Source organism: Dermacentor andersoni, chromosome 5, assembly GCF_023375885.2.
Source record: "Dermacentor andersoni chromosome 5, qqDerAnde1_hic_scaffold, whole genome shotgun sequence".
Taxonomy (NCBI): Eukaryota; Metazoa; Arthropoda; class Arachnida; order Ixodida; family Ixodidae; genus Dermacentor; species Dermacentor andersoni.
Genome location: NC_092818.1, coordinates 53119419 through 53141493, shown reverse-complemented (window position 1 = coordinate 53141493; position 22075 = coordinate 53119419). Strand labels below are relative to the sequence as shown.

The following is a 22075-nucleotide window of genomic DNA, read 5'->3' as shown; positions in this document are numbered from 1 at the left end:
CTAATGAGACAAAAAAAAAAGAACAGGAGTTTCTCAAGAGAACTGGAATTGGCCTCCCTGGCTTCTTATTAAACTACTGCTACTACCCACACTCTCGCATGGAAATTAAGCGGTAATGTTTATTGGTGGGATTTCGCATTATATGAGCAACGCAGTTATTGTTCAATGCCTGGCAAAGCAACAAGACATTGTGTTCTACACTCAGTCTTTGGAAGCTGTGCAGGAGTGCATTTGTCCAGCCTCTTGGAGAAGCCTTATGCATCATATTTCACATTGCCATGAATCCTTCTCAGTAGTAACTCGGAAGCGATTAGGCAACTCGTTACCTTGAATACGTTGTCAGGTGCATGGGGAACATTATGAATCTAGTTTAATCGTATTGGAAAAATTTTAATGCTGGGTTTTTACATTATAAACCGTGATTTAATTATAAGGCATCCCTAAGTAGAAGACTCCAGATTAATGTTGACCACCTGGCGTTCTTTAACGTGCACCTAAATCTAATTACACGTGTTTTCGTTGCTGTTTTTCATTTCACCCCCCATAGAAATGTGGCCGCTGCGGCCCCGATTGTGCACGCTACCTCAAGCTGCGCAGCATAACTCTGTAGCCACCGTGCTACCGTGGCGGGTCAGCCATATTCTTGCTGCTAGCTTTTGAAAAAAAATGAAACTAATTTTGCTGAGGTTCTTATGTCGTCACAGAAGATGGGAAGCAACCACGAACGGCCCTTTGAATACCAGGAAATAAGATATAAATCCTGGATGAAGGGTCAAAGTCAACACGGCAACCCACGATACGAAGTTGCATCTTCTTCTCGATGTTTATGCAAAAAAAAATCGTCCTTATGATGTAAAATATCAGGGAATAGTTCATTTGTACACGTACATGGAGATCCTGCTTGTGTCATCTCACAGCATCTTTTAAACAAAAACCTGCTTTTTGACGTTTGTAACAAGCAGCTTGCAACACGCCGTAATAACCGACTTAAAAATCAAATATGTCCCTCAGCTGTCTTCAGGTCTCAGAAGACTTGGTCATGCAGTTGGAGATAATCAAGATCATAAAATATTTTACTAAAAATGAATTGGAGTTCAGGCTGCCAATTATCTTGAATTTAGGACAGTCCGAACTTTCGAGTAAATGTCTCGAGCCCTAACTTCATCGAGTCGGACCGGCCAAATTCCCCAACTTTAGTTTCTTTTTTTTACTGGATAACAACCAATAAACCAGGTTTTTTTACAACACCTGGCAGTTCGGTTGCATATTCTTCCCTTTCGTCTTCTGTTGCATTGCCATAAAGATAAAGGTGGCTTCAGCCTTGTTCTGGCTCTAGTTTTGGTGATTGCTCTAACCGTCCACAGTACCTCTATCTGTATTATCAGCCGTATGAGCCACGCAACAACGACCCATTTCTTGTTTTGAATCCCGAGAAGATAGGGTTAAAAGGAGTGTGAAACTGCTTCACGTTCCCACTAAGAGCATCTGGCATTGACAGGGTCAGTTGTCACAAACACTCACCTCCCCCCCCCCCCCCATCCACTGGACAGTTGGCAACCCTAGTTCGAGCGCACATGGCAGGCACTCCCAAGTATTCACTGAAAGCTTGTTATTTTTTGCTTTGAAAAGATCGTGTACTGTCAGTGTGTAAAATTAACGGGCAGGGGTTCAGCAAAAGAAAGTACGAGTTTACGAACAGTTTCTGGCTTCTGCAAGTAAAGCCATATAACACGCTGTTGGACCCATACGCCAGAAATCACACACAGTCTGGGAATCCCAGTACCAGGCTGCTTGCTTACGTTACGGTGATATTAAAATTCTTTCACAGATATCGTGTCTTCTAAACTTGTTAAGCTGCTAGTAGATTAGCGGCACTTCAACGATATTGCACTGTGAGGCTGTAACATTTGGGAGAACGTACTAGTGTCTGCGGAACATTCGCTGTAATAAAGTACGTAGATACAACGTTAAGAAACAGGAAGATAGCTTTGTGCGTTAGGAAACGAATGGGGAGGAAATGGAGTTGCTCAGGCCTTGTAAAGGGAATAACTGCCAGACGAAGAAAAACTGAAATAATATTTCGCAAGAACATATTTTGTGGAAAACTTTAACAGACCTTTCTTTATAGCACTATACGAGCATTGTTTTTTTCTGAAGAAACCCTTGTTTATGATTTTAAGAGGCAAGGTTGGTGAATATCGTGCATGATACACAGTGCAATAACATGTATATTTTATAGCCTTGCACAAAGAATTTTGAATTTCAGGAAACTTAACTTCAAGTACTCATTTTAAAATGGAATGCATTTTTCGCAGCTTTAGCTAGTTCAGTTACTTTAAAATTTGGTGAAGTCATCCCTGATTGAATAATTGTAGCTTCAATATCTTGATTGGATAGTTTATAGAATTTTGCTTTTAATGTTTGCTATGCAGTTTTTCGGAATTGAACGCAAGCCGAAAGTAGGCCTGCTTCCCCTTCTTCCGAGAGTTATTTGTGACTACTTTTGTTATTAGCTCTTGGAACATGGCAGGCGCCATGCTATCTTAATCGCTAACGGTGCTGGTATTTTCAATTTCTTACCTATTTTGCACCACTAGTGGTGCTTAGAAATATTATAGCACAAAAATTACATTTTGCCATCAAATTGGTTCTTTCGCGAGGAAACAAATCTCTATGTTCGTCCACAAAACAATCCACAACTACATGCTGTATGATATGTGATACGGCAATTAATGCTTGTGTCACAGAACCACACGTGGTCAAAACATCACAGTAGCTTTATAGAGACAATAAGCACACCGGTATTGTGCGTTCGCTTAAAAGGCACAAATTTTGAGAATAACCTCTTTAGTTGCGAACTTGCTGCGCATTTTGTGACGATCGAGCTGCCGCCGTACACTTCTTAGTGCAAAAATACGTAATTATTTCCACAGCTACATTCGCATATATTTCATGGTTGGAGAGTATATAGATTCCGGCTGAATACTATACTATACCATTTTTTTCAGATTTCATTCTGCTAGAAGTTGTTCTATGTATGTACGGTATGCAATAAACCGCGCACTAAAACGTGTTACCTTATGTATCGTACGTTGGCAGATATGTGGTATTTCGATGGTGGGTCGAAGTCATCCAGGGCTCGTGGGACACCAGGACAAATTCCTTGGTAATTCAGTCTGAAATGTAAATTTGAAATTTGAAATCGCCTCATATATACTAGAGATGCGAGGGATCGGGAAAGACAGCAAACTTTGTAAAAAACGCTTTTTCATTGACAATAAAAGGCAACAAGAAAGAAATTGCTGCCTCCCCCGTAATCGAGAGTAGATGCAAGCATGAAATGGCAACTGGCAAAGCAGACTGGTTGGAGATGATACTAGCCACAATCTTAAAATGGGTGTAGTGCGTGTTCGAAATGGCATACCCAACGGCACCACACCGCACTGAGCCATAATGTGCACTGGTCCATATGGACGCTGCCCAGCCAGAAGAAGAAAACCGGCTGAAGGTGACATGAGAGGCACTGAAAGACGCCAGGGAGACTGAGCGGACTGCCCAGCTAGAGGGACAAAAGCGCCTGAAGGAGGCGCCACGGAGCGTGGCGCCATCTCTCGAGGCGACGCAAAGCTCGCGCTGTGGAACTCACGGACCGCTGGTGTTCTAAAGAGCGCCGGCATCCCTGTCTCATCACCAAAATACCAAAAGGTGACAATGAAGTGTATGGTGCCCTGTATCTGCCTTTTGAACGTCGCCTATTGGACATGACAAACAAAACTTCAGTGTACTAGAAGTTACTGATTCAGTGATATCGTGAAGAAACATTAGGAATAAAGCGGAAGCAACATCTTTTGCATCTTGTTTGGGCAGTAACTAGCGTATGTAAGGCGGTCCTTTACGAAGGGTTGAGGGCCAGATGCCGCATTTTCTTAATTTATGACTGGTTGCCCGGTTGCGGACAGGCCGCCTTTGGAATCTGAACCTGGCAACGTTTAAGGCTAGAACGTTATCTAGTGAGGCGAGTCTAGTAGTGCTATTGGAGGATTTATTTATTTATTTATTTATTTACAGCACACTGCAGGCCGTGTGGCCCATGCAGGAGGGGCATGGTAACAAATAAAAGTACATATATAAAAGGCAGAATTGCAAAAATATAAAATTCAAGAAATGAAACAATATAACACGAAACAGCAATGTTTGTTAGGAAATACTAAGAATATGAGTTTGAATTGATTCAGGTGAGTTCAGATGATGGAAAGGGATGAGGTTCCATTCTTCTATGGTTCGAGGAAAGAATGAAAATTTAAAGAGGCTTGTCCTGGCAACGTAAGGGGAGAGAGCGAGGGGGTGGGAATGACGGGTTTTCCTGGATGCGGAAACTGTTAAGTATGGACCAGGATCTAAAGAAAATTTACGGTTTATCAAGGAGTAAAGAAACTGCAGGCGTATTATTTTTCGCCTCGTTTGAAGGGTGTGAAAGCCATTTGTCCGCAGTAATTCAGAAACAGACTCTTCTCGGCCGTATTTGGAAAAAATAAAACGTATGGCTCTTCTCTGTATCCTTTCAAGGGCGTATATGTTGATTTTGGTAAACGGGTCCCAAATAACGCACGCGTATTCCAATTTGGGTCGAATAAATGTGGTATAGGCTAAGGATTTTACTTCATGGGATGCATGTTTAAGCTTATGGCGAAGTAGACATAGCTTTCTGAAAGCAGCGGAGGCGGTAGCAGCAATATGGCTGTTCCAATTTAGGTTGTTAGTAATTGTAATTCCAAGATACTTGTACTCGCTCACTTCGGCCAAGGGATCTTGGCCAATAGAATAAGAAAATTTTAGGGGTAGTTTTTTGTTTGTTATACGTAGAAGCATAGATTTATCTGAGTTAAGTTTCATTCCCCACTTGTTGCTCCACTCAAGAATGTTGTTTAAGGCTAAATGAAGAGATACTTGATCATGAACTGTATTAATATCGTTAAATATGATACAGTCGTCTGCGAACAGACGAATATTGACAGGGGCCTCTATTACATCAACTATGTCATTACAATAAATAAGAAATAGTAGTGGGCCAAGGACGCTGCCTTGAGGCACGCCAGAAGTTACTGAAAGAGAATCGGACTGCTGCCCATCAATCACTACGTACTGTTTGCGACGTGTCAAGTAAGCTGAAACCCAGGACAGGATAAAGGCAGGAAGACCAAGGCATTCTAATTTAAAAATTAATTTGTCGTGAGGAACTACATCAAATGCTTTTTGAAAATCCAAAAATATCACATCCACTTGGCCAGCCTTGTCAAGGACAGAAGCAAACGAGTGAATGACTGTGCTTAATTGGGTGACTGTCGAGAGCCCCTTCCTGAAGCCATGTTGGAAAGGAGATAAAATGTTGCGCTTGTTTAAGAAATCATTAATGTAGTCAGCAACAATGTGTTCAATTAATTTACAAGAAGAGGATAATATGGAAATTGGACGGTAATTTAGGACTGAGCTTGGGTCACCTTTTCTTAATATAGGGACAACACGTGCTACTTTCCAATCGAGCGGAAGTACCGCGGAATGTAGAGAGGCCTGAAAGATTAATACAAGGAATTTACTTAAATGTTCCGCATAACGCCGAAGGAAGGTGTTGGGAATGCCGTCTGGACCAACAGATGATATTACTTTTAACCGGAGGAGCATGTTAAGTACACCTTCATGAGAAATGTTAACGTCAGAAGAGCAGGACGGTGAAGTTTGGAAAGAGGGTTCAGTCGGTGGTGAGAAGACACTGTGGAAGTGGTCATTTAAAAGGTTAGCAACAGCCTTGGGATCAGTTATTGGAATGCTATCGTGGATAATGTTCGTTATGGATTTATTCCGTTCCTTAATAAAGTTCCAGAACTTCTGGGGATCGTCCTTAATAAAATTTGGTAAAGTGTTGCAGAAATAAAAATTTATTGCTTCTGCAAAAAATTTTTATTTCAGAGGGCAGTAAAAAAAGAGGGCAGTAAATGGGATATAATAGGGCTTAGTGAAGTTAGGAGGGCGAAAGAAGCATATACAGTGCTGAAAAGCGGGCACGTCCTATGCTACGGGGGCTTAGCGCAGAGACGAGAACTAGGAGTCGGATTCCTGATTAATAAGGATATAGCTGGTAACATACAGGAATTCTATAGCATTAACGATAGGGTGGCAGGTCTTGTTGTGAAACTTAAGAGGTACAAATTGAAGGTCGTACAGGTCTACGCCCCTACATCCAGTCATGATGACCAGGAAGTCGAAAGCTTCTATGAAGACGTGGAATCGGCGATGGGTAAAGTTAAAACAAAATACAGTATACTGATGGGCGATTTCAATGCCAAGGTAGGCGAGAAGCAGGCTGGAGACAAGGCAGTGGGGGAATACGGCATAGGCACTAGGAATAGCAGGGGAGAGTTATTAGTAGAGTTTGCGGAACAGAATAATATGGGGGTAACGAAAACCTTTTTCCGCAAGCGGGATAGCCGAAAATGGACGTGGAGGAGCGCGAATGGCGAGAGTATAAATGAAATAGACTTCATACTCTGCGCTAACCCTGGCATCATACAAGCTGTAGACGTGCTCGTCAAGGTGCGCTGCAGTGACCATAGGATGGTAAGAACTCGAATTAGGCTAGACCTGAGGAGGGAACAAAAAAAAAAACTGATATAGCAGAGGCCGATCAATCTGTTAGCGGTAAGGGGGAAAATAGAGGAATACCGGATCAAGCTACAGAACAGGTATTCGGCCTTAACTCGGGAAGAGGACTTTAGTGTTCAAGATATGAACGACAATTTTATGGGCATCATTAAGGAATGTGCAATAGAAGTCGGTGGTAACTCCGTTAAATAGGATGCCAGTAAGCTACGGCAGGAGACGAAAGATCTGATCAAGAAACGCATATGTATGAAGTCCTCTAACCCTACAGTTAGAATAGAACTAGCAGAACTTTCCAAGTTACTCCACAAGCGTAAGACAGCTGACATAAGGAAGTATAATATGGATAGAATTGAACATGCTCTCTGGAACGGAGGAAGCCTAAGAGCAGTGAAGAAGAAACTAGGAATAGACAAGAATCAGATTTATGCGTTAAGAGACAAAGCCGGCAATATCATTACTAATATGGATGAGATAGTTCGAGTGGCTGAGGAGTTCTATAGAGATTTATACAGTACCAGTGGTACCCACGACGATCATGGAAGAGAGAATAGTCTAGAGGAATTCGAAATCCCACAGGTAACACCGGAAGAAGTAAAGAAAGCCTTGGGAGCTATGCAAAGGGGGAAGGCAGCTGGGGAGGATCACGTAGCAGCAGATTTGTTGAAGGATGGTGGGCAGATTGTTCTAGAGAAACTGGCCACCCTGTATACGCAATGCCTCAGGACTTCCAGCGTACCGGAATCTTGGAAAAACGCTAACATAATCCTAATCCATAAGAAAGGGGACGCCAAAGACTTGAAAAATTATAGACCGATCAGTTTACTGTCCGTTGCCTACAAAGTATGTACTAAGGTAATTGCAAATAGAATCAGGAACACCTTAGACTTCCGTCAACCAAAGGACCAGGCAGGATTCCGTAAAGACTACTCAACAATAGACCATATTCACACTATCAATCAGGTGATAGAAAAATGTGCGGAATATAACCAACCTTTATATATAGCTTTCATTGATTACGAGAAAGCGTTTGATTCAGTCGAAACCTCAGCAGTCATGGAGGCATTACGGAATCAGGGTGTTAACGAGCCGTACGTAAAAATACTGGAAGATATTTATAGCGGCTCCACAGCCACCGTAGTCCTCCATAAGGAAAGCAACAAAATCCCAATGAAGAAAGGCGTCAGGCAGGGTGATACGATCTCTCTAATGCTATTCACAGCGTGTTTACAGGAGGTATTCAGAGACCTGGATTGGGAAGAATTGGGGATAAGAGTTAATGGAAAATACCTTAGTAACTTGCGATTCGCTGATGATATTGCCTTGCCTAGTAACTCAGGGGACCAACTGCAATGCACGCTCACTGACCTGGAGAGGCAAAGCAGAAGGGTGGGTCTCAAAATTAATCTGCAGAAAACTAAAGTAATGTTTACCAGTCTCGGAAGAGAACCGCAGTTTACGATAGGTAGCGAGGCACTGGAAGTGGTAAGAGAATACATCTACTCAGGACAGATAGTGACTGCGGATCCGGATCATGAAAGTGAAATAATCAGAAGAATAAGAATGGGCTGGGGTGCATTTGGCAGGCATTCTCAGATCATGAACAGCAGGTTGCCATTATCCCTCAAGAGAAAAGTGTATAACAGCTGGGTCTTACCAGTACTCACGTAGGGGGCAGAAACCTGGAGGCTTACGAAAAGGGTTCTACTTAAATTGAGGACGACGCAACGAGCCATGGAAAGAAGAATGATAGGTGTAACGTTAAGGGATAAGAAAAGAGCAGATTGGGTGAGGGAACAAACGCGAATTAATGACGTCTTAGTTGAAATCAAGAAAAAGAAATGGGCTTGGGCAGGACATGTAATGATGAGGGAAGATAACCGAGGGTCATTAACGGTTACGGACTGGATTCCAAGGGAAGGGAAGCGTAGCAGGGGGCGGCAGAAAGTTAGGTGGGCGGATGAAATTAAGAAGTTTGCAGGGACAGCATGGCCACAATTAGTACATGACCGGGGTAGTCGGAGAAGTATGGAAGAGGCCTTTGCCCTGCATTGGGCGTAACCAGGCTGATGATGATGATGCCTGGTTGATCTTGTTTTGTTCTTACAACCTGCCCTGATCTTCTCGTGTGAGTGTCTGGATAACGGCTGTGGCTTTTGGCTCAAGATCCCTTGAAGGTCACCGATAAAGGGAGCTAAAAGCATTTCATGCGCACTACCGCAGTATATTAGGAGGATTGCGTCGAATTATGTGAAGCTAGAGCCGATGTTACTCTGAGTGTTTAAACATTCATATCACCCAATATTCTGCCTAACTTGCAGTTTTATTGTCAGTTTGTCTGCAACATGTCCCGCCCGCTGTGGCAACTTTGGAGCAATGATGTTGCGATTTGCCGAGTTCCAGGTCGCGGGTCTGACTCCGGCTGCGCTGGCTTGCAAAAAATGTTCTTGTCTTAGATTAGGTAAAATTATATTTTACAGTGTAAGCTGTTTTGGGCTCATTGCAACAGCCATTTCGGTTGCCGACGGTGTCCGCCACCGCCGCTGGCGTACGTCGCAGCTATTGCTGGCAATGAGAAAAAGAATCCCAGTTCCCGCCGGGATTAAACCCGTTCGCACTGCGCGAGAGTCAGCTGCTCTCCCACTGAGCCGCGCCAGCGTTTTTTTTTCGTCTTTTCTTTATTTCACTAAACCACGTTAACGCTTTTCTAGCTTGTAGCGAAACAATGCGGCTTACACGCGTCCTAGCGCTCGAGGAGACACGCGATTTGAGGTGCACGCCGTGTAGCGTCGATATGTGCACACTTTGCATTGCAGTTGCATAATGTTATACCAGGTGGTACGCCACGTAGCAGTTGCACAGGTAGCGGTACAAGGAAGCTAGAGAAGTCTTGATGAAGAAAATGAAGACAATGAGATGTATAAAAAATTCAAGCATTAAGAGCATGTATGGCATATTTCATTAAATCAAACAGGCTAGGTAACTGTCACGGCCTTGTCTCGAAGGGGATGCCAATAAATCATCACGATCAACGTGATCATCATTTGCATCGCATCGTGTCACTTGTCACGCGATGCGAGATGCGCGCCGCGTAACTTCGATGCACGATCACTTTGCATTGCAGCTGCATATTATGACACCAGGTGGCAGGCCATGTAGCAGTGTACAGGTAACGGTACAAGGTAGATAGAGAAGGTTTGAGGAAGAAAAAGAATATTAAGTTGATGCATACAAAAATGCTAGCATGAAAAACGTGCATAGTACGCTTTATGAAATCAAGCTGTCTAGGTGACTATCTGTCACTGCAGCGTTTCAGAGGGGAGGCCAGTAAACATTCATCATCCTTAACATCGTATCGTTCCACATGTCACGCGATTGGGGATGGGCGCCGCGTAGCGTTGATGCGTGGGCACTTTTCATTGCATTTGCATAATATTACACCAGGTGGCGCGGCATGCAGCAGTTGCATGCAGCAGTTGCAGTTGTAGCAGTTTCCCAGCGGTTGATTTAGGCACCACTAGCCTCCTGGATGCCCTTGGGTTCAGCAAAAGCAGGGGAAAGTAAACATGTCTGCAATAGAGACTAGTAAGAAGCGATTGGAAGATTGGTGGAAGTAGGGAAACGACAAAAAACAGAGACGTACAAAAGCAAAGTTCACAATAGGGGTTCAAGAAATTTGTGGGAGGTCATCGTGTTTTTTTTTTCTTTTTCTTGTTTTTAACTTAGGTAGGACATTAGGCATTATAATAGCAAGAGCTTGGCGGAGCAACCCACCGCCCCGTCCCAAAGGGGACGCTCATAACATCTATTCATTCATCCAGTATAGGTAGCTGAACGAGAGATAGTTTAGAACGACAGAAAGCTAGGCTGGTTGGTAGGAATTCATTATGCAAAAAAGGTGAAGAGTGCAGACAGGGCACAAGAGAAGAGAAGTAGACAACACGAACGTCGGCGTTCGTGTTGTCCACTTCTCTTCTCTTGTGCCCTGTCTGCACGCCTCACCTTCTTTGCATAACGAGAGATAGTCCTGAGAAAGAAAAAGAAGATTGAGATGTATAAACATCCTAGAATGAAAACCATGTAGTGCTGACGTGAATAAATCAAGCAGGCCAAGTAACTGTCACTGCCCCGTTTGAAAGGGTACGTCACCAAATAACTGTCATCATTGGCATCCTATCATGCGACTTGTCATGCGATGTGAGATGCATGCCGCTTAGTGTCGATGCGTGCACAGTTGCATTGCAATTGCATACTATTGCACCAGGTGGCACGCCACTTAGCAGTTCGTAGGTAGCGGTTCAAGATATATATATTAAGTTCGAGGAACAAAAAGAGAATCAAGGAGATGTATAGAAATGTGCCGGAATGAAAAACATGTACAGTATACCCGAATAAATAAAGCAGGCTTGGTGACTATTTGTCACCGCCCCGTTTTAAAGGGGATCCAATAAATCATCATCATCATGACCATTAGCAACATATCGTGCCACTTGTTACATCGTGACATACGTGCGTCAATACGTGCAACTTTTGCATTGCAGTTGCGTTATATTCCACCAAGTGTCCAGATATGTAGCAGTTGCATGTTGCATGTAGCTGGGCCTCGTCAGGTGACTATTTGTCACCGGATCGCTCCAAAGGCGATACAAATAAATTAGCATAATCAACAGCAGCATCGCATCTTACCATGGGTCATGGGATGTGATGTGTGAACCGCATAGTCCCTATACCTGTGTTCGCTCTCCGGTACTGGTTATGGCGCCTCCTCGCTAGGCGCGAATCGTCTACTGCGTGCTGCCGAAAATGGAGCTCCTTCAGAGGCATTCGTCCAGCTCATGCTGTGACTCTGCTGCGTGTGCCGTGCAGGCATGTGCCTTTTTTCCTCACCATTATTTTCAGCATTCTCTTTTCTCCCGATCCTTTTTTTTCAAGTGCAGAGTAGCAGGGCAGAACAATGCATAGCTCAGGCCGACCTATCTGCCTTTCTGTAAATGATTATCTGTCTCATAAAGAATCTCAGACAGTTAAAATTACTACTGATTCCTTACTATGGCATGCCTCACAATTAAATAATTGTTTTGACACATAAAGCTACAGGATTTACTTTAATTAATTTTGCAATAAGTTTGATTCTTTAAGCAGCAAGCTTGGCGCGTTTCACTTGTTGTAGGAAATGGGATGCAACCTTTTACACATGCAATTTCACAGGAAAGAATGTCCTTATAGTAAATTCTCATTCATGACAATTCAGCATAGGGTAGCTTCAAAACCCTAATGGGATGACATGCCTCATTTGTCGACGTTTGGGGTGACGTACTGTAGAGAATTGGCCCTCTTTTCATGGTGCAGGAAAAGGCACTCGACCTGACAGTTTTGCAATTCTATGCAACATTCTTCAATAGCTATGTGTGTCTTATCCCATAATGCCAAAGTAGATGATGCGCAGAATAACGCAAACACTATCTACGCCCACATTTATTCAATGTTCAGCACCACTGATTAAATTGTGCTTCATCCTTCATTGTCCTTGATGTCGCACCCATCGGCAGTGGAGCCTACTACAACTTTGACAGGCTCACTAAAATGGCTTCCTTGGTGCCGCTCATGCACTTAAGATATTCTAGTAACATTTAAATATTTAGAAACTGTATCAACTTCTACAGAGTACTATGCGTTGAAAAAGCAATTATTGGTGAAACCAATTTTTCAACAATTCTGACCTCCAATGTGGGACTGCAACTCTTGCGCGAGTAAATACGGAAATTGACAAAGGTATACTACTAACGCTGGTAGCTCATGTGAAAGCCTCATCGAACTTGGTTTGCTCTCAGCCTCATATTTTAACAAGGGAAGGCACTACAGAAGCTCCTTGCACTCGGATCAATTTTTGTGGAAGCCTTCATGGTGTAAGAAATGTTTGGCTTTGTGACTGCACAAGTTTGACTGATAAATTTTCGGAGACAACTTGAAGATTGCGTTGTAGGCAAGTCTTTTGATTGCCAGAGAGGGTGAGAACCTAGGAATGGAGCAGCAGCGTAAGTGCAGTAAATTTGCCGAGATGACTGACTTCGGTCTTACCTTGATAAACTTACAACACTATACTGACCAAGCAGCAGCATGCACATCCACACAGTGTGGACGTGCATGTCGTTTTTATTCATACAAGAATGAAATTAGAAATGAAATTAGAAACGGGACAGCGCTTGTCCGGTTTATTTGTTTTATGTGTCCTCATTTCGCCGTGCGTTGCTACCAAGGATAGATTCAAACTCGACTGATTCGCCATCCTTTTGTAGAAAGAAAAATCTGTATGACATCACAAAGGGCAGTGCCTTTTTGAAGCACGAGCTGGTTGCTGCGAGACCAGAACATATCCCTGCAAATATTCGCAATAGGATGAGGCACGTGTTTGCTGCAGTTTTTATCCTAATAACGTATCCTAATAAAATGCGAAGGTATTCACTCCTGCGAGTACTGCGGATCACCTCCACATTTCAGAAGCACTGGGATATAAAGAAGGCGGAAGCATAAACTGGTCGGCAGCCGAGATAAGCAAGAGACGTTTAGAGTATTGGCGAAAAAAAGAAGGAAAAGATTGACTGGACCGGGTCCGTTACAGGCATAAAACTGTACAAGGCTGGTAGAGGTTTTAAAGAAGATACAAAAAAGGTTGTAAAACTCTCGGCAAAATGACAGACTGATAAGCATGTATAGATTACCTGATTAGTTCAACCAGACTAAGTGACTTTTTTCCACCGTCCCGTTTCGAAGTGGATGCTAATAACTCATCATCATCATCATCATCATTGGGCTAATCTTATACACAACCAGCAAATCCTGGATACCGCAGCATCTGAATTAGTAATGCAGCGCACACATAATGTAGAAGATGTGGCTTCCGTCTGCACTTGCGACAAGCGATATTTCCGGCCCCTTCCCCAACCTAATTATTTCTACGTTGCACTTAAGAATAGTCAACTTCTTTTATGTCTTTATTTGGTTTAATTCTCTGTGATGGTCATGACCAACAAAAAAATTTAGCTAGATCATATTACATGCAAAGGCGATATCATGGAGAAGCTGTATCAACGAACACACAGCAAACAGACGGTGACACCACGCGAAATAATGAAGGCGAAAAGGTAAAGCTACTAAGCCGCAGTATGTGAGTCAACCATCACCTACACAACAAATGTCTTGATAACGCAGGATTTAACTTGATCAAGCCCTGCGTTTGTGGCACCTACTTGTGATATTCCAGGCATAAATAGCGAGTTCTCACTAATAAAGTTTGGTTGATGACAGTTGGTGCTTGTGCTTGTTTTACCCCTTGCGTGTCCGTGGTTTTTTTTTGCATGCGGAAATGTTTGGTCACGGAATACCGACTAGCACGATCTCTCACATTTTTAAGTAATGCATATGGACCAAAAATTCATTCTGTGAATATTTGTTAGCGGTAAGTGCATATTTGACGCAAGGGCGCAGTTTAACAGGTTATGTAGGTGATGTAGGATACACTGTTTGTCCCGGTAGTAGTTTCCTAAATATTTTCTGTCGGTGACTATATATTATGCAAAGCCTGCGTTACGTGACGTGGTAGTTGTAGGCAGAGTTATGGATTTGTCGTCTTTCTTTGGCCTCTTGTGGCATTATGTTTGCTCAATGTTTTAATTTTGCAGGTAATGCGTGGCACATGCATATACCACATTGTTAAATGCTTTTTTTTGTAAGCCAGGCACGAGCCACGAGGTGTTCCACTGCGGAGCACGATGCTGCGAGTTTGATTTTGAAGGTTGCGTTTGATGGAAGTAAATGCGAAATATTCACGTACAGAACATTACGGTGCATGTTGAAGTACCCGTGGCAGTCAAAATTATTTTGGAATCCTTCACTCTTAGCCATGGTGTTGCTTGAGGTTGTTAAATACCATTAATCAGCCAACAAGCCATGATACTTTCAATTCAGTGTGAACTGACACTCACAGCAGGGTCCACCAAGCCTTGTTGTAGTCTTCCGACTTGTAGTTGCCCTTGAACACGTTCCACCTCCAGAGGTCAAAAATGTAAACCGAGGGGATGATAGCCACTTTGCTCATGGCAATACTGTGCAGGTAGTTGATGTCCGTTTCTGGAATGCAGGATGACAGGGCTGCAGGTTTGTCCTCACCGACTTGCTCACACCACTCTGTCCCCCCCCCCTTTTTTTTTTGTAGTCATCGCATATCATTCACTCGTTGTAATCACGGGGTGTTATGCTCCCCGCCCTCTCCACACGTCTGGTCGGGGGTTATTCAATACATCAAGTGTATTTTTTTTTTAATATTAGATAGTCGTGCGCGGTCTCGCAGTGGCAGTGCAAGGTCTCTTCCAGGTGTTAAAATGATGTGCTCCTAAAGCTTTTGCACGTTTCAGCGCTCAGCCAAGATGTGTGAACTGCTTGAACCAATAGATGTTTAAAGCTCTGTGAGCACTCTAACATTCGTGAGTTCAAGCAGTCTAAACAGTCCATTTTATTCCAAAACTTGAGCGCTGGGATGACGAAACATGTTAAAAGAGTGCATGTACAAGCACTCGGTGAGCGCTTGTACTTGTCGTTGTTGTTCGGGTTTCATCGACCCAGTGCTCTTGTTTCCCAATGATGAAATACCAACTAGCGCGACTGCCCATTCTATTAAACAGTTCCGCTGAGCGCTGAGCGCATGTCAGAGTGCTTTGAGTGTGTGTGTATAAGCACTCACTAGCATGCATGCATGCATGCATGCATGCATAAATAAATAAATAAATAAATAAATAAATAAATAAATAAATAAATAAATAAATAAATAAATAAATAAATAAATAAATAAGACATTACTAATAAATGAATAAATGATTATTGAAACTACGCAAAAGAGAAGAAGAATACAGGCGCATAAGTAAGCTTTGTGGCTTGAGTGCGCAGCTGTGTAGTCGCCGAGTTGTTAACACTTGGAGACTAGGAAACCAAGTAAACCAGTAAGAAGGAGGGGAAAAAATGCTTTGCGAAAAACAATTACAGCGAGCGGCTACAACTGTGCCATATATGTTATGACAAACGCTTTACGTAAAATTAGAATATATCTTGTAATACAATAATTATTAAACGTACAATGAAACACTCAATGCACGTGAGTGTTTTTTAAATTATTTTTATTCTTCATCGTGGCCACTAGAAATAGCATCCCAAGCCTGTAGCCAAACTAACCTGTCCATTTATTAAACACAGCCTTTCAGCCTTGCACGCAAAATAAACATTGTAAAAGAGCATAAAATAGCATTTAGGCCTGCTTTGCTTTATTTTCTTCCTTGCACCCTGTACTTAAAAAAATACTCATACACTTTATGCGTGTTGTCAGCCCTGTGCAAACAGGCGGTGTCATATAGGTTAAGAGGGAGAGAGAGAGAGAGAGAACGGATGAAAGAAAGGCAGGGAGGTTAACCAGACTGAGTCCAGTTTGCTACCCTACACGTGGGGAGGGGGAAGGGGGAGTGAAAGAGAGAGACAGAGAGAAAACATGAGCTGATATCGCACTTTCCCATGCACTAAGATATTTGCAGGATGTCTACAGTCGGGCACTCAAGTGTGTGGTCTTCACGTAGTGAAGAAGTGCTCGAATGGCTTTCTGGCTAATGAACTGTGGAGCAATCGTACTTCTTATACGCTAACCTACTGTCACCTTGTTCTTGCAATAGAAGCACAGTTTGCTCACGCAAAGGTTACAAATTTATTGTCAGATGATGCTGATATTTTCAAACTGCTAGACACCTCGACACTTAGCTCAACTCGAGAGTGTGCATGTAACCTTCCAGCATAATTTTGTCACATGAGCACGTCGGGAATATATGTTACTTGGTATTATTTTTGAGGGGATGTTTACTCATGTAATTGTTACAAATTTATTGTAAGTCGATGCTGACATTTGCAAACACCTCGACACTTAGTTCATCAACTGGAGCCTGTGGCAGTAACCTTCCAGGGTAATCCTGTCAAATTACCCGGTTACGATGATTTGCTAACTTGTTGCTACTGGTTATTTGTTCTTGAGGCGCTGCTTACTGATGTAAAAGTAGCACATTTCTTTCCAGGTGAGAGTTCACTCGAGGGGTATCAAGCATCTTGGCATTCCAGTCGGCAACGGGAAAGCGTGCCGCCAACTTTCTGTCACAACAGTGTCTCAAATGAAAAGCCAGGATAACACGGCTGCGCTTTATAAGGTCTAAAATTTCGTGTGCCCCTTATTTTCTGAGTGGCTCAGAATAAAGCGCCGAGTTGTTCAGGCAATGGTGAAGTATCAGGACTTCCAGGCACACGCCGCGCTTATGAATGGCCATTAGGTCATGTCTAGTCATCCATTTATCAAGCTTTGATTCAAGAATGGCAACATAATGTCAGGAGAAATATATATCGGCAGGGACTTTAATCAATTACTTTGAAATGTTGATGCTCAGCATTCTGACCACTATGCCAATGCTGCTTTGCGCAATCGAACCGATAATGCATGCACTGGGCGCTAGCAACACTGACGGTCTCCTATTGGCCTCGCCTCGTGAGCTACACTATAGCGTCGATTTAAACACAGTTCCTCCATTGTTGGTGCACTCTAGTGTGCTATTAGGATTTTCGATCCACCAGCGTTACTATTGCGCACACACACTGTCTGTAAGAGTCACCAATACGTGAAGCAAATATGCGAGAAAAAGCAATGCACCAGGAGCAATGGCAAAATCTATTTAGGGCTACTTCACGAATCTAACCGAGCATTACTCGTATGATTTGCTCGCATGTCCAACAGGCATGCACTTAGAAGTACGCGTATTATTCCGTTCCTCCCGTTGTAAACTTGAGGAAAGGAGCGTAGCAACAAGGTGCTTCACTAATGCATTAAAAAAGTTGCGTGCCATTAAAAAAGTGAACGCGAGCGTCAGGTTGTAGGCCATACGCTTTCGCCAGGATGGCTATCCTGGTCATATACTAGTGTCGGTTGCAGAAGGCCAGCTCAACCAACCCCCAGCAGAAGTAGGACATGTAATCAAGTGCAAGAGCCGCAAACACTGACAAGAAAAAGTTTGCTGTAGTCGTTTTTTAACCACCCCTTTTGCACAACTTAAAGTACCATGACGAGTGGACATCACTGTTGTCTTCTCTGCATATAGGCCGCCTTTATTGCAAGAATACAAAACCAGGAAAAGCTCCAAAGGTGAAATGTAAGAAAGAAGTACAGAAACAAGCTTGTCAAATGCAGTGCATGCATGATCCATCGCATGGAGTATTGGATGAAGCTACACAGGCCAAACAGGCAGATGTGTGTATGATATACTACGTCAACTTGTAACATGGTGAAAAGAAAAAGAAATGTAAATTATCAGGTTTTACGTGCCAAAACCACTTTCTGATTATGAGGCACGCCGTAGTGGAGGACTCCGAGAATTTTGACCACCTGAGGTTCTTTAACGTGCACCTAAACCTAAGTACACGGGTGTTTTCGCATTTCGCCCACATCGAAATGCGGCCGCTGTAGCCGGGATTCGATCCCGCGACCTCGTGCTCAGCAGCCTAACACCATAGCCACTGAGCAACCATGGCGGGTAATGGTGAAAAGAATGGCACAACATTCTTTACGCAAAATGGCACAAGATAGGATTACTTGAAATGCAGTTTTCATCGCTGTTTTGAAGATGCATCGCATTACCGGCAGAAATGGGTGCGAGTTGACTTGTATGAATATGAAGGCTGAGTTTATTGCCAGGGTTGATGATGTTTTGGTTAATAAGCCTTCCCTTGCCTTTCCGAATAAACAACAATTCTTGCCGTTGGGTTGAGATTAAACTTTGAGTGCGAGATTTTTTCATTTGTTCTTTTTTGTTAACTCTAAACAAGTTTACGCTCTTGCACACGTCCTGTTACGGGTAACGCATTAGATATTGAAACGTCTATTTACCTGCCATGGTTGCTCAGTGGCTATGGTGTTGCGCTGCTGAGCACGAGGCCGCGGAATCGAATTCCGGCCACGGTGGCCGCATTTCGATGGGGGCGAAATGCGAAAACACCCGTGTACTTGGATTTAGGTGCACGTTAAAGAACCCCAGGTAGTCGAAATTTCCGGAGTGCTGCCGCGTGCCTCCACAATGAGAAAAGGGTTTTGGTACATAAAACCCCATAATTTAAAACGTCTACTTGTTCATGTTTCTCCGGTGGCCGCTTTTCACCGGCTAGCAAATGTTAAACATTACAGCTCAGCGCAAAGGACGCGTGCATGATTTGGAACTTACGCGAATGTTACCGCTCATTCTATCTGTTGTTTATGTGCTTGCCGAACCATGTATTATCAGACTGCGTGCGCGACACGCGTTGTGTAGTAGTTTCTGGAAACCACAGGCGCACCAGTGATTACACGAGAACCTTCGACGAGTGATGAATAAAAGACGACGCGCTTGACCCACTGATCGGGTTTCAACGATCACCGAATGTGTTCGCCACTGTCGTTGAGCTTCTAGTGTGCTTTTGGGGCCCCAGGTTCGCCCAATAAAAAGTTAAGTAATTTAATTTTGCTGCGGTGTTCATCCCCGTCTCTGCTACGTGACAATATCATTGCGTCGTGGTACCTCAAATTAAAGAAGAATTATGGGATTTTACGTGCCAAATCCACGATCAGATTATGAGGCACGCCGTAGTGGGGAACTCCGAAAATTTGGACCGTGCACCTAAATCTATGTACACTGGTGTTTTCCCATTTCGCCCCCATCGAAATGCAGCCGCGTGACTGGGATTCGATACCGCGACCTCGTGCTTAGCAGCCATACACCACAGCCACTAAGCAACCACGGCGGTTCGTAGTACCTCAAAATAAAGAATATTGTTGGAAGTTAGCACACTGTCTGTGCGTTGATGCGGTCTTTCTCATGTGCTCGCCATATTCACACTACTCCTGTATTCCAAAAGTTCCCTGTCCTGCCACTTTCATTGTCCTTGATTTTTTATACTTGCATATCGAACAATGTATATCTTATTGATTTAGGATTGCCTGGCAATCTCTTTAATGGGGGCCAGCTGAAAAATGTATTCATTTGAATTCTTATTTTATTGTTTAAGCCCACATTTAAGCATATCATGGCGGGCTTTCTGCTATGTGTAAATGTATTTGCATTGCTAGCGTGCAGTCTTTGTCTTGGCATGAAGCAAACTATTCTTCAACTGCGCAGTCAGACCTTTGCACAAAAATGTAGGACTGGCAGACCTTAAAATTCTTTAAAACAGAATAAAACTATATGAAAATATGAAGACACCGTCTTACAGAAAAGCAAATATTTCAAGGCAGTGACTCTGCCTCAATCTGAACACTAAGTACTGAGTTTCTTCCTTCAGTTGCAGTGGTAAATTTTAGCATATCAAAGTTTATTTAATTTGTGGACACTTATTATGCACTTTTTATGACCTTGATATAATCATTTTCGTAAGTTTGCTTTTTCTAGATTTTTCAAAATTCTTTTTATCTGATTCGCGTTTAATGGCATTTCGTTGGCTTATTGCTAATTTTTCTAACATGCCTGTTCTATTTTAGGCCTCACGTGAACGAAACACGTAGGTATTGGTATTAGTATATTTTATCTATAGGGGGCGAGGGCTTGCGCTGACGCCATCCTATGCGCCATATTGACGAACCCAGCATTGTGAGCTGAGCGCCCGTTGGCGTCTCACGCGGCTCCAGCACTGCACCACAGCCAATTGACCCGGGCCCTCTCCTACCTAGGCTTTGCTTTGTGTGTGGAAGCAGGTAACCGGCTTGATGATACATGATACGCTATATGATACGCTGACGTTATCCTAAGCGCCATATCGGAGAACTGTCATGGTGACAAGCTGCTTCAGTGACGTCACGTGCAAGCTATTTACACATACATTATGATGTGCTTGCATTCAACTACCTGTTTTATTTCATTGTGCAAAAAAGAGGTGAGGCGTGCAGACAGGACGCAAGAGTAGAGAAGTGGACAACACGAACGCCGACTATCAACTGAAGGGAGCACTGAGGCGAAAAAAAAAAGACACAAAACTCATCTGCTCAAGCTCAGGAATGCCACGTGTCAGTCGAGTACATGTGCCGGTCTACGTGGCCCATATACTGACACGTGGCATTCCTGACCTTGCGCAGATGAGTTTTGTGTCTTCCTTATTTTTTTCGCCTCAGTGCTCCCTTCAGTTGGTAGTCGGCGTTCGTGTTGTCCACTTCTCTACTCTTGTGTCCTGTCCGCACGCCTCACCTCTTTTTTTCATAATAAATCTTTACCAACTAGCTCAGCTTTCTGTCGTTCTAAGCTGTTTTATTTCACGATTGGTGTTATTTTTCTATTCTGGTGTCTGCACTTTCACGACACAGCCGCTACGAAAAACTTTATGATGTACACGTTTGCACTGTACCTTCGTCCTCCATTCTGTCTTGCAGCAGGCCAACTGCCTTCAGGTGCTTCAGCGTGGCCACAGAGAGCGCAATAGTATCTCCAATAGCCTCATGGAAACCTAGGTATAGGAGAAAAACTCTTAAGACAACAGCTGTGAATTAATTGCTGCGCTCTACTGCTATGCATAGTTGTATGTTTGCCTGTAGAACTGCTACTGAAACGGCAGCTCTTAAAAGGAGAGCTGGTATGTCAAGCTAGTAATTAAGCAGACGCGCCTCGTGTTTCCGATAGCAGCTCGGGGACGACGACGACGACGACCGGTGCTATTATTTGCAAGAGAGCTCGGGCTGTTCGCTGTTGCTAGGCTGCTGTTAATCTGCTGCTTCTCACCTTTAATAAAACACCATTACAAGCTACATATTTACAATATCGCTTGTTTTACTTAATTAGTTGGAAACAAATGTTAAAAATAGAATATTGCTGTTATTGCGGTTTAAACCAAAGGCATATTGGCAACATATAATTAAACCAAGGAAATCATGGAGGAAACAATCTGTAGCTGGAATATAATTGCAAACAATGGTAACTATGTTCAAGCGTCAATGATGTTAAAACAAGTGAAATGAAACTGGAGAAACAAAAGTCGCAGTTTCGTTCGAAAGGCGAAGCACCGATTACGATAGCAAATTAGTAATTAGCTATATGAGTTATAATAGTTTTATCGGCCATATAAACTCGTAAACATTCGCTCACTAACTAATTTACCAATGATATAGTGTGTAATCTCGACTAAACGAGGAGATAAAACGAAACAGACACACGGAGACCAGCGCTGTATCTGCGTGTATCGCTATCAAAACGATGGAGTGAGGAATCGCAGCATCAGCAGGGATCGGATTGACCTTTGTGCATATCTCATTTGAACGCGAACGAAGCGTCGAAAGCAGCGCAAGTCAAACTACCGGCGCTACGCGCACTCCGCAAACATCGCGGATTGCTTTGAAGGT

The 22075-nt window shown here is 43.2% G+C and overlaps 1 protein-coding gene across 6 annotated transcripts in view; it reads right to left on the bottom strand.

Moving 5' to 3' along the window:
- Positions 1–22075, bottom strand: part of LOC129384671 (angiotensin-converting enzyme-like) — a 223014-nt gene that overhangs the window by 6454 nt on the left and 194485 nt on the right. For all 6 annotated transcript variants that reach the window (XM_055070277.2, XM_055070281.2, XM_055070276.2 and 3 more), the window contains exons 10-12: positions 21088–21186; positions 14637–14781; positions 3078–3176 (exon numbers count right to left, since the gene is read on the bottom strand). In XM_055070277.2, coding sequence (XP_054926252.1) covers positions 3078–3176; positions 14637–14781; positions 21088–21186 — 343 coding nt within the window. The remainder of the gene's footprint in view (positions 1–3077; positions 3177–14636; positions 14782–21087; positions 21187–22075) is intronic.